Source organism: Falco cherrug, chromosome 19 (genome assembly GCF_023634085.1).
Source record: "Falco cherrug isolate bFalChe1 chromosome 19, bFalChe1.pri, whole genome shotgun sequence".
NCBI classification, from domain to species: domain Eukaryota; kingdom Metazoa; phylum Chordata; class Aves; order Falconiformes; family Falconidae; genus Falco; species Falco cherrug.
In genome coordinates this window covers 215,704-226,587 of record NC_073715.1, presented here as the reverse complement: position 1 = coordinate 226,587, position 10,884 = coordinate 215,704, and the positions used below count along the sequence as shown (strand labels likewise).

The 10,884-nt window shown below is 58.8% G+C and overlaps 2 protein-coding genes across 3 annotated transcripts in view; both read left to right on the top strand.

Moving 5' to 3' along the window:
• The first annotated feature begins 65 nt into the window (after positions 1–65).
• Positions 66–9,054, top strand: CFAP45 (cilia and flagella associated protein 45). Of its 2 annotated transcripts, none has more exons than XM_055696499.1 (11): positions 66–423; positions 3,423–3,559; positions 5,589–5,730; positions 6,226–6,396; positions 6,658–6,836; positions 7,065–7,194; positions 7,483–7,629; positions 7,721–7,834; positions 8,096–8,289; positions 8,515–8,739; positions 8,921–9,054. In XM_055696499.1, exons 1-11 carry the CDS (start codon positions 88–90, stop codon positions 9,042–9,044), a joined length of 1,899 nt encoding a protein of 632 aa, XP_055552474.1. In that variant the 5' UTR covers positions 66–87; the 3' UTR covers positions 9,045–9,054. The 2 variants fall into 2 exon arrangements, with proteins under 2 accessions (XP_055552474.1, XP_055552475.1); XM_055696500.1 differs by lacking the exon at positions 66–423 and adding an exon at positions 453–1,318.
• The window catches only part of MPZ (myelin protein zero), a 25,989-nt gene continuing 23,432 nt past the window's right edge, over positions 8,328–10,884 (top strand). Inside the window, exon 1 of the mRNA XM_055696506.1 lies at positions 8,328–8,338. The gene's annotated coding sequence lies outside the window, so the exon portion shown is untranslated. The remainder of the gene's footprint in view (positions 8,339–10,884) is intronic.

Below are 10,884 nucleotides of genomic sequence, written 5' to 3'. Positions count from 1 at the left end.
CCCCTGCGTTGCATCACGGCATGGCGGCAGCCGTGCCCCGGGGAGGGGCGGGGCCGGCGGGGAAGGGCGGGGCCGGCGTGAACGCGCATGAGGCCGCGGGTGTGCGTGCGGGGCGTGCCCGGGCACGCGCCCCGCACCATAGAGCGCCCCCTCCGCAGCCGAGCGCGGCCTTCGGCCCCGCCCCCTGCGCGCGCTCGGGAGCGCCCCGCCCCCGTTTCCAGGGGAGCGCGGGGGGGGGGGGGGGGGGCGCGGTTGCCATGGCGACGAGCGGCGGTTGACGAGCGGAGCGGGATGGTGAGCACGGCCAGCTCCGGTGCACCGGGCCCGGCCCCCCTGCCCCGCCGGGCCCCCAGCCAGCCGCGCCGCCGGGACGGGACGGCCCGGAGCACCGCGGCGGGTGGGATGCTGCTCAGGGAGCGCCAGGTAAGGCGGCCGGGATACCGTGGGGCCACCGCCGGCTGCCCGACCCCCTGCACTGCGCAGGGCCACGGAGGGGGTCGGGGTGCCCGGGACCTCACCAGGCCGGAGCCAGCTCTGTCCCACCCAGCGCACCGTGGCGCTGGGGCCCTGCCCGGTGCTCCCCAGGCACGCCCCAGGCAGGGGGCTCCCAGGGCCTCAGCCCCCCAGCTCATGCTGGCTTGCTCACTGGAGGCGCTTCTCCACCACGTTGCCTCCATGTTCTGTTTTCCATACCTGCCGGGTGAGGGATGCTGTCACACCCTTGGCCAGCCCTGCCTGGGCCCTGCCACCTCTGCGCCCTGAATTCCTCGCCCCACTGCGGGTTCCCAACATGCGGTTCCTTCTGGGAGCGTGCCACCCCCACCCGTGCCTCCTGGGAGCGTGCCAGGGCCACCAGACCGGGGGCTGTGCGTAACTGTCCTCCTTGATGCCACAGGCATCCACTTTTCACGGAGCAATTAGTTAATTAGTGAGACAAAAGAAGCTTGGGAGGTGAGACGCCCTGGTAAAGGAGAGGAGCCGGCCTTACGGGGTCTGTGCATTAGACAGTGGTTATTTCATGTGGGACAGAGAGCCCTTGGAGCAGGGGCTGGAAGCTTCCAGAGAGATCATTGCCAGCATATTTAGGCTTTCATCAGTGAGCTACGAAATCAGTCCCCTTGGAGACGAGGCAGAATTGCAGCAGGTCTCTGACCTTCTGGCTGGATGCCCTGGCCACTGAGAGAGGGGATAAACAGAGAGCAACAGCTCTTTCCTCTCCGGTCTTGTAAGGAAAAGACTCGCTTCCTCCATGCTCGTCCCTCAGCTGTCCCCAGCTCCCACAGGAGAGCCACAGCCACTGTCACTGAGGCGGGTGATGGTATTTTCCAGGGAAGGGTGACGTTTTGTGTGTCTTTCCCCTGCTGCTGCTTCCTCCACCTCCTTTATCGACTCCCAGGTGCTCTCCCTGTGGCAGGCTGAGTTCGTGGCTCCAGCTGTTGGCTCTCCCCACCCTTCGTGTCGTCTTTGACACAGGTTATGACATACGGGCCAGGTTAGACACCGCTGGACTCTGGCCTATCTCACGCTCACTGTCTCTTGGGCTGATGAAACACTGGGGGTCTCTGCTGGGGCTGCCATGAGGGAGCCGCGCTGTGTTCAAGGGGCTTGTTCCTCTGTGGCAGGGGGCGTTTGTGGCTGTCGTTTCCTCTCCTGGGCCTGTTCACTTGAAACAAATATGTTCAAAGAGACTTGCCAAATCCCTTTGGCTTTTCAGAGGAGAGGAAGGAAATGTGTAACGAAGATTACCTCCGCTCCCAACTGGAGGCTGTGCGGATGGTTTGCCTCGTGGGGCAGGCGGTCGGGAGCACTCCCAGCAAGCAGCCTGCCCTGGGACTGCCGGGTCCGTGTGCCTCGGACGCCCTGCGAGCCAAGGAGCCCTGGGCAGGTTTATGATCCATTTCCTTGGAGGCCTTCAAGGCAGTTAGATAAAAATGTCATGACGCTCATCTGGGTGTTAATTGAATTCCCTGAGCCTAATCCAAGTCTAGTCCAAGGAGTTCTCCTGGCTTTGGGGATGTGTGGCCTTGCTGCAGTGAGTAACACTATCACCTTTGTTTGCTTGGGTGTTTCAGTGCTAAAGCTTTTAATTCAACAGCTCACGCTTTGGGCCCACAGTGATTCAGAAGCTGCTCCAGCATCTGCCATGCTGGGCTGCGAGAGACCCTGTACTTCAGGGCCCTCAGACCTGTAAAATAGAAATAATGCAGACCTGTGAAATGGAAATATTGCCTGCAGCAAGTTCCCAGGGAGCTGCTCAGTGCCTGGCCAGCTGTAGGATCTGTTTCAGCAGTCGCTTAAGATTTTAAAGCTGAACTAGTAAATAGAAGTCCAAGGGAAACCACACATCTGTGTGTACCTTAGATTAGCTCTTGTGGTTCCCCGACCCGGGTGAGGATTTCGCTGGGAACGCCTACACTGTGGTTGGGCTCGGGGAAGCGCCCCTGGGCTTGGGAAGCCAAACTGCCCTGCTGGGCTCCCATCTCCTGGCTGGGGACTGTCCTGCTCAGCTGCTGGAGGTTTGTTCTGCAGAGTTGCTCCGAAACGCTTCGGGTTGTCCACCTTCACCCTGGGGTGGACAGGATGCCCGCCCCTGTTATCAAAGACTCTGTGGCCTGATCAGAGGCGGGGGGTGGGGGTGGGGGGTGGTGGAGGGGGCACCATGCGTGTTTGGGACACCCCTCACCTGCTCCCACCCCTCTGGGGGCAGCCAGTGCCCACCCTGCCTGGGGGATGCAGAGCGTCCCAAGTCACCCCACAGCTAGGTGACACTTCACTAGGTGGCAGCCACGGCTCAGGCAAAGGGACCCGAACCAGTTCAGGCTGTACTGGGAGGACTGGTTTTTGCCCAGTGCTGTCTGTGGGTTGATCGTCCTGCAAGGCCAGCCCTCAAGCTGCCCCTGCTTCTCCTTCCCCAGGACCCCCCTCCCAGCTCCCACTGAGTTTGGATCAGCCTGTGTTGGTTTCCACCCAGTTTTTCCTGAGTCCGTGGGGCTCAGCAGGACAGAGGTGCCAGTGGCCATGGTGAGGAGTGGGGCAGGGGCCAGCTGCCATCAGCTCAAGGTAGCTGAGGTGATGCTTGAGCATTTGTGAAGTCTCGCCCTGAGCAAGCAGCTGGCAGCTCATGTTTGCTTCACATCCGGGTGAGAGACTAACACCCAGATTTTTATAGTAAAACCAGTGCTGCAGGGGTATTTTTGGTTTTCCTGCTGTCCTCATCAGGCCTTCAGAACTGGGGCTGCCAGGGAAAAACCCTTCCCATGCCCTGATGTCAGTGGTCTTGGTGGTGTGAGAGGCTTTGTCAGAGCTCAGGGGAACCTGCGGCCTCTCGTGCCAGAGCACTTCTGTGTCTAGGAGCCGGGGGCAGAGAGCCAGGCATGGGCTGGTGGCAGGAAAGCCAGAGTAAACGCCATCCTTTCTTGTAGAGCCTGCAGCAGCCGTGCTTCAGCAGCCCTGTTGTGATCCTTCAGGATGTGCAGACTGCCCCAAAAGTGTCACCCACTGGTGGGCACAAGCCTGAGACCACCCGTCTCATCACCAAGGACTTAATCCGTGACCTCATGTAAGTCTGTGCCTGAGTAGCAGCTCTGAAGAGATTTTGGGGTCCTGTGTGTCTGCCACAGCACCATCCCAGTGCACAGAGCTTGTCCTGCCACTAGCCAGGACATCTTAGAGGAGGAGGGACGGGCAGCAGTGCTCTGATATGCCTGGCTTGGGCAGCAATGAAGCCAGCAAGCACTAGGCATTTGACAAGAGGCACTGAATCATTGTAAGAACCAGTAATTAGCAAAATAAAACCTTCTCAGAAGACAGAAAAGCTCCTTCTGGGCTGAACAGCCCCACAGGGTGGCACCTGCCTCCGTCACATATCAGATGCTGCCTCCTGTGCCCTGTTACCCAAAAGCCCCGTGTGAGAAAGGTAGTGGAGCATCACCCACAGCCCCTGCACAGTGGCAGCTGTGTGTTTCTCTACAGGGAAGTTTTATAAACAAGACTGAACTGCAAGAACTCTGGCCCTAATTACTACACTTCATTAAAAGCCTCCAGCACATAGACAATAGGGCCATTATCCTGGCCAGCTCCAATTTAGCTTCATTTTAACCTCCCTAAATTTTCCTTGTAGTTGTCGTTTGGTGCAAGATTCATCTTTGCTTCCTGTTTTCAACCTCTGTGTAATGCTCTTACACCCCGTAAAACGTGACACCCGCCCTGCGGATGGCTTGAGTTTGGGTTTTGTGGAGAGTGAAATGGCACAGCGGCACTGGTTCAGGCTTTTGACGCTGGTACCTGGTTTTATATGTTCATGTTCTTATTTGCCCCTGCTGCTGAAGCTGAGGGCCAATTTGCAGATGTGTCGCGTGGCTGCAGCTCCAGCTGAAGCTGATGGAAACCATTCATGCCGGTTTAATTCCTGAAAATCAGGCCCTAGACATCCCAGGCTGGTCACCCAAACACTGGGGCGACTAAAGCAGTGGCCACTGTATCATTACATTTACTAGTGCCGTTGTGACCATTAACCATTCTTTAAAGCGTCCTGGAATCCGATGCTGTGATGCAGCTCTTGAACGATCATTATGCAGGTATCTGTTCATATTCACAAGGGTGGATGAAAGGTGACACACAATAGTAATGAGTAAATTCTTAGCCCTGAACATCTTCAAAGTGCTCTATGTATTTTGTTAATATACGCTCCTACACCACACGCGTCACCATGGTATCTGAGTAATACAAAGAGTAATTAACTCCTTACAACTCCTCTGGAAAACAGCCCTGTATTATTATCCACATTTTTACAAGTGGGGAAATGGGGGCACCAAGAGCTTTGGTGATTTCCTCTAAACCACAGCATGAGTCACGGGCAGAGTTTGTGGCTCTGCAGTGTCCACAAAGCCAGGGTGATGGCTGGAGGGACACCTGCCAGTGCTGGGAGGGGAGACGGTGCTCCATGTTTGGGGCAGTGTGGTGTTTCATTGTCTCGTGCCGGGTGGATTCCTGGGGCAGCAGAGCCAAAGTCAAGCTGTGCTGTGCAGATCTGGAGCCTAAGCAAGTTGAGTGTCATTAAACAGAGTGAAAAGGCAGCTCCTGCTCCCCAAAATCTGTCCAGACAGAACATTTTGTCTGGACAAGCAAGAGCAGCGATAGTCAGTCTGGGGGGCCAGGGATGAGAATCATGTCCCGCTGGAAAAGGAGTGAGGGCAGTGGTCAGAATTTTCCCCAAATGAGTGCTGGGAAGGCCGAGTCGGACTGAAATACTTTCAGCATTTTTTATTGGGGCTGACCAGGGCCATGCTGAATATTTTGGGGTTTTCCTGGGAGGTCCCTGGCTACCCTGCTGAAGATCCTCTCCCCCTGCATCACAGCACAATGCCACTTTCACTGCACTTTCTGTTTCTTCCTCCCCTCTGTCCAGGAGAGTCAGGTCCCCACAGCTCAGGTGCTTCCTGCATTGCTCTCAGGTGACTCCTGGTTGTGGAGCCGCTCCTGCTGCCCCCAGTGTGGGCAGCCCAGGGAGGGCAGGGAATGGAGGGAGCTGTTGGAGACTCCATGCCACTGACTGCTTTCTCTCTGTGCCCTCTTCCCCATACCAACAGCATCCCTGCAGAGAAGCCAGTAGCATCCCTTATTATCGGTCAGGAGGATTTCCAGCGCATTAAAGCAGCAGCTCGAGTCCTGACCACGGAGCAGCGTGAGGCCAAGCTGGCAGCCCTCAAAGCGGAGAAGGAAGCCGTTCTCGTAGGCATTTCCCCTCCTGCTCCTTCTTTCCCTGCTTGCCGACAGGTCTCAGGCTGTGGGTGGAGGTGGATGCATCCAGGTAGAGCCAACTTTGTAGGTCAGAGATGCGACAGCTGGGGCTGTCCCTGGAGCTCTGCTCAGGGGCCACCACCTTCATCCCTTCTTTGCCCTCATTTTGGTGTGCCCATTGCCGCCAGGGCAGCGTGCAGGGGAGGCAGCATGGCTGCGCTTCTTGGGTCTCCACTGATCCACAGCCCAGGAATGGCCGTGCAGGTTCCCTTGGGTTTGACTGGTCTGTGGATGGGGAAGAAATCCCACGCTGGTTGCATCCAGCAGTCCCACACTGATTGTTCCCCCAGCCCATGGTGACCCTGGCAGTGCTGGAGTGTGCCCCTCGTGAGTCAGACAGCCCCACAGCACCCTCGGGCAGGCTCAGCCTTGCAGGGCTGCCCCAGGAGGGTGTCTGGCTTTCAGCAGCCCTACCTGTCCCTTCAGGAGGCGGTGAGCGCACGCAAAAGTGCGGCGAAGCAGAAGGCCATCCTGCAGCAGCAGACAGGGAAGCCGAGTGAGCTGGAGGAAGCAGCACGGGAGCGGGCCCAGCACCTGCTGCAGCGGGCAAGCAGGATGCGCATGGAGCAGGAAGATGAGATCAAGGAGTTCAATGAGGTAGGACCAGAGGCTCCCATACATCACCCAGCCCCACAGGGCCTCCTGCCTGCATCAAGACCTGCCTGAGCTGCCTGTGTGGACAGACTGCTGAGAGCCCCCGTGAACTTCACCTAGCTACTCTAGACCTAAACCCCGCTCCACTTGCTGCTACCCAGGGTCTTCCTCTTCTCCCCTTTCCCCCCTCCTCATCTGTGTGTCTGTCCCTGCTGCTGCTGCCAGCTCTGGCTCAGAGACCAGGGAGACCTGCTGTCCCCACAGCTGATCCTTGGTGCCAAGTGCCACATGATCCGTGACACGCAGATCCTCGAGAAGCAGCTCATCACAAAAGAGCTGGAGGAAGAAGACAAGCGCCTGGCCAAGATGATGGAGGTGGAGAGGAAAAAGGCTGATGAGATGCAGGAGGAACTGGAGCGCAAGAGGAAGCAGGAGCTGATCAGGTTTGCAGAAGGGCCCCTCTTCCCTGCAGAGGCATCTGTCCCCTTCCCAGGCCTTGTGCCAAAGCTAGGGTATCCTCCGGCTGCTGGCTTCACTCCGCAGCTCCCGGTCACTGCGGATGGACTGGGCAGCATGAGGCAGCAGACACACCACCTGATGTCTGTGCCAGCATTTCTGCTTCTGGGAGTGTGACAGAGCCAGAGGGAACCCTTCTGCTTTCTTCTTTCCAGAGGGAGGCAGGAGCTTGTGAAACAGATGGAGCAGAATGCAGAGGAGCGGGCTCTGAGAGCCAAGCAACGGGAGCAGGAGGCACAGCAGCTGCTGGAGTACCTGGAGAAGCTGAAGACGGAGGACCTGCAGGTGCGACCAGCGAGGTGCCAGGGAGCAGGGGAGACTGGAGTTAGGTTTTCACGTTGTCGGAAGGGCGACCCAGTGCTGGCTAAGTCAGGCTTGGTGTGTGGAGACAACACCTGGCAGAATTAAAGCTCTGGGGCAGAAGCTAAGCCATCCTCAGAAAGTGACCTGAGCTGCTGAGCCTTCCCTTGCCCCAAGCGTGCTTCTGGGCCCTCAGAAAGGCACATGGGGAGGAGCAGCGGGAGAGCTTTGTGCTGCAGCGCTTTACCCTGTCACCCTCTGACCCTCTTTCAGGACTTGGAGCGAAGACAGGAGCAACAGAAGAAGATCCAGGCTGAGATTAAACGCATCAACGATGAGAACCAGAGATGCAAGGAGGAGCAGCGGGAGCTGGAGAGGATGGCAGACAAGCGGGTGCTCGAGTACCAGAGGCAGAAAATGGTAATGGGATTGAGTGCATGTGGCACTGGCATAGGTTCATCAGGCAGCAGAGGTGCCACAGGGAGCAGCCACAAGGCTCTGTCCATTGCAGGAGCGTGAGGCTGAGGTTGAAGCTGAGCAGGAGAGGATCCGTTGGGAGAAGGAGAAGGAGATGGCACAATTGAGAGCCATGCACGAGAGGGCCCGGGACCATCAGGCAGAGCAGGTGAGCGGCTTGTTGACATGCCACGTGCTCCCATGCTGGCTCACTTGCCACCGCCCCAGCAAAGTGGAAGCTCCCCTGGATGTGATAGGTCTACTGGGGTGTTGCAGGTCTGGACCAGCACCTGGAGCTAGGTGAGGTTCTAAAGCAATGCTGGCCATGGCAAGGGGAGAGAGGCAAAACCCCAGTCAAGTGCTCCCATAGCTCCCCCTGAGGTTAAATCCTCCACAACCCCTCCGGGTCACCACTGTCCCCCTTTGGCAGGACGCACTGAGGGCCAAGCGCAGCCAAGAGGCTGCTGAGCGAGAGTGGCGGCGCAAGGAGAAGGAGGTGGCACAGAGAAGGGCTGAGATGAACCAGATGCTGAAGCAGAGCCGCCTGGAGCAGATTGCCCAGCGGGAGCACAGCATGGCCATGCACGTGCAGCGGGACCGCCACGAGTTTGAGAAGTTCCTCAGGTGAGGAGGATGGTGCTAGGAGCTCGCTGGCGAGACGGCTGGGCCCTGCCTTGCAAAATAGGGCCAAAGGATGGGTGACATGGCGGTAGGGGGGCTGCCGTGGGGGCTCCCAGCAACAAGTCAGCGCAGCCGGTGGGTCTGGTGCTGGCCAAGGCCCTGCAGGCAGGTATTGGCACGTGCCAGGGCTGGAGTGGGGCCTTTCATCTGCCCTGAGCTCTCTTGCAGGGCCCAGAAGGAGCAGATGGAGAAGGAGAAGGCAGAGGAAGCACGGAGGGCAGGTCTGCAGCTTGCCTATGCTAGTGATATCCAGCGCCAGATGCGGGAGCGTCAGCAGCAGCTGGCACAGGAGCGGGTGGCTGCCTTTGAGGAGTGCCAGCGGCTTGAGGAGGAGGCCCACCAGCGCAGCCAGCGTATCACCCAGTTCAAGCAGCAGAAGATGCGGGAGCTCAGGTGATGTGCTGCCAGCAGCCATTTACTTCCCTGGTTCACTGCATGTCCCAAAGTCCTTCCTGACTTCCCACCTCACAGGTTCCTTTGCATCCTCATCAAACAAGATCCACTCCGGGGCCACAGTCCTAAAGCTTGGCTCCGGTGTAGCACAGGGTGCCTGATGATTTTTTTTCCTCCACAGAGCCTCTGGCATCCCTGAGAAGTACTGCGCCCAGGTGGAGCGAAGGGCCCTGAGCCGAGCAAGCGCAGCCCCTGGCCAGGCTCAGTCCCACAAGGAGCAGAGCTCATGTTCCCCAGCAACTTAGGGGTTCCCATTTTCTAAGGCTAAATTTTCTACAGAGGAACAAAGATGTTTGTGGAGCAGATGGTATCTTTCGACCTTCTCTCGTCTCAGGTTTGCGGGCCAGGAGCTGCCCTTGGGAGTGGAGTAGCCCAAAGGCTCACTGTCCACTCCTGGGATGGAGGTTGCCCCTTGCCCACCTCCCCACATCCACTGGCAGAAAGCTGTCAGAGGTGGCCCATGTCCTTAGAGGGGCCAGGAGCATCCCCAGGCCTCAGTGCAGCTTGGTATCACCGAACCGGCAGGGGTGCTCTCAGCCTGCGCGGGGTGGCTCAGGTGGGGTCCCCATGAGCCAGGCAAGCTCTTTTCTACACGCACAGCCCTGGCTGCCCACAGCTGCATCAGCCGTGGCAGTGCCACCTTCTCACCGAGGTGTCACCTCCAGGCCCTGCGGCAGTGGCCTTCTTCAGGGGCAAAGCAAAGAGACCGAAGCATGATGCAAACATTTAAAATCCATTTGGATAGAGACTGGCAGTTTCAGAGGGCTGGGATCCTGTAGGAGTGGCTCTGATTAATTGTCAGAGCAGCTGAAAAATAAGGAGAGCTGGCAAAGGTGAGACTGCCCAGGGCAGGGGGACAGCTCGGAGGACTCTGCTGTGAACACTGAGTCTCTTGGGTTGGGTAAATAGCGAGGAAAAAATGCCATAGCCTTTTGTTATCCCTTCCTTGTCCTCGTCCCCGTGGTGTGATGGAGCCAGGTGCTGTGGGGCTGCGCTGTCCCTTCTGGGGCAGGGGCTGAATCGTGTCACCGGCTCTGCCTGCATCTGCCACCTCAGACCTGACCCCAACCCTGAGGAAGCCCCCAGGGCTGCCAAGCTCTCCGGGGCCCCTGGGGCCTCGGCACTGGTGCCTGGCCCACAAAGCATGTGCAGTGCTCTCTGCTAGGCTGGGCTGTCCATCCCCAGTCCCCAGCGGCCACGCGCCGGCCGTGCTGCTCTCGGTCACCACCTTGGCCAGGCAGCCACAGCCTTGTTCTAGGCCAGGCTCAGCCTGGAGGGTTTCAAAGCCACCACACCAGCTGCAGGGCGCTGTGACCACCGGTGGGCCACCAGCCAGGGTGGAGTGGCTTCCCCACCCTTTGTGCATGAGTTAGACCTCCTTGCACCAAGGAATGCAGGAGTCAGGCTGGGGAGCCAGCACCACGCCAGGAAGGAGCCCCGAGCCACAGTGAGCCACAGCCCCGTCATGGCAGGAACAGACCCTGCCACGCGGGAGCAGCCCCGGCAGGCGGCATCCCTCAACGCCTCGGTGCTGCCCTGGGGCCAGACCGTGCACAGGGGGCCCTGAAATCACAGACGCGGCAAAACACGTGCCAGACTCGGCCCCAGTTCCCAGCACAGGGCCAGTAAGGGTTAACTGGCAGCAGTGAGCTCAGCTTGGGGCCAGTAAATGGAGCAGCTCTTGGCCCCGGGTACTGTTTGGGACCGGCTGGGTGGTGTTGCCCAGCCGGCTGGGGCAGTCGTGGTGTGGAAAGGTGTGGAAAGCACTAGCATGGCCAAGCAGTGCTGCAGGGCAGGGCACAGGTGAGCTGGACATGGGCCCTGACCTGGCCCACAGCACCAGAGCAGCCCGGTGTGGGGGCTCACCCCCTCCAATGGATGCAGGCATGAAGAGTGCCCATAGCTAGGGCTGTCTACCAGCTGAGCATCCCCGGTGTGGCACCCAGCACCCACAGCTAAACATCCCCATCCCAAACTCCTGCATCCCTGCTGAGCATCCCTGTCCCCAACTCTTGCCCTCAGATTCCAGCCGGTTTCAGCCACTCTGTTCCTCCCCTTTGTCTGTCCCAGGCTCCTCCAGCCACA

What these genes read in the sequence shown, in the direction of transcription:
- CFAP45 (XM_055696499.1), top strand. Translation starts at nt 88, where the DNA reads ATGAGGCCGCGGGTGTGCGTGCGGGGCGTGCCCGGGCACGCGCCCCGC. An exon ending in AGGAAGCAGGAGCTGATCAG is followed by an intron (nt 6,837 to 7,064) that starts GTTTGCAGAAGG and finishes TCTTCTTTCCAG; the next exon opens with AGGGAGGCAGGAGCTTGTGA. An exon ending in AGTACCAGAGGCAGAAAATG is followed by an intron (nt 7,630 to 7,720) that starts GTAATGGGATTG and finishes TGTCCATTGCAG; the next exon opens with GAGCGTGAGGCTGAGGTTGA.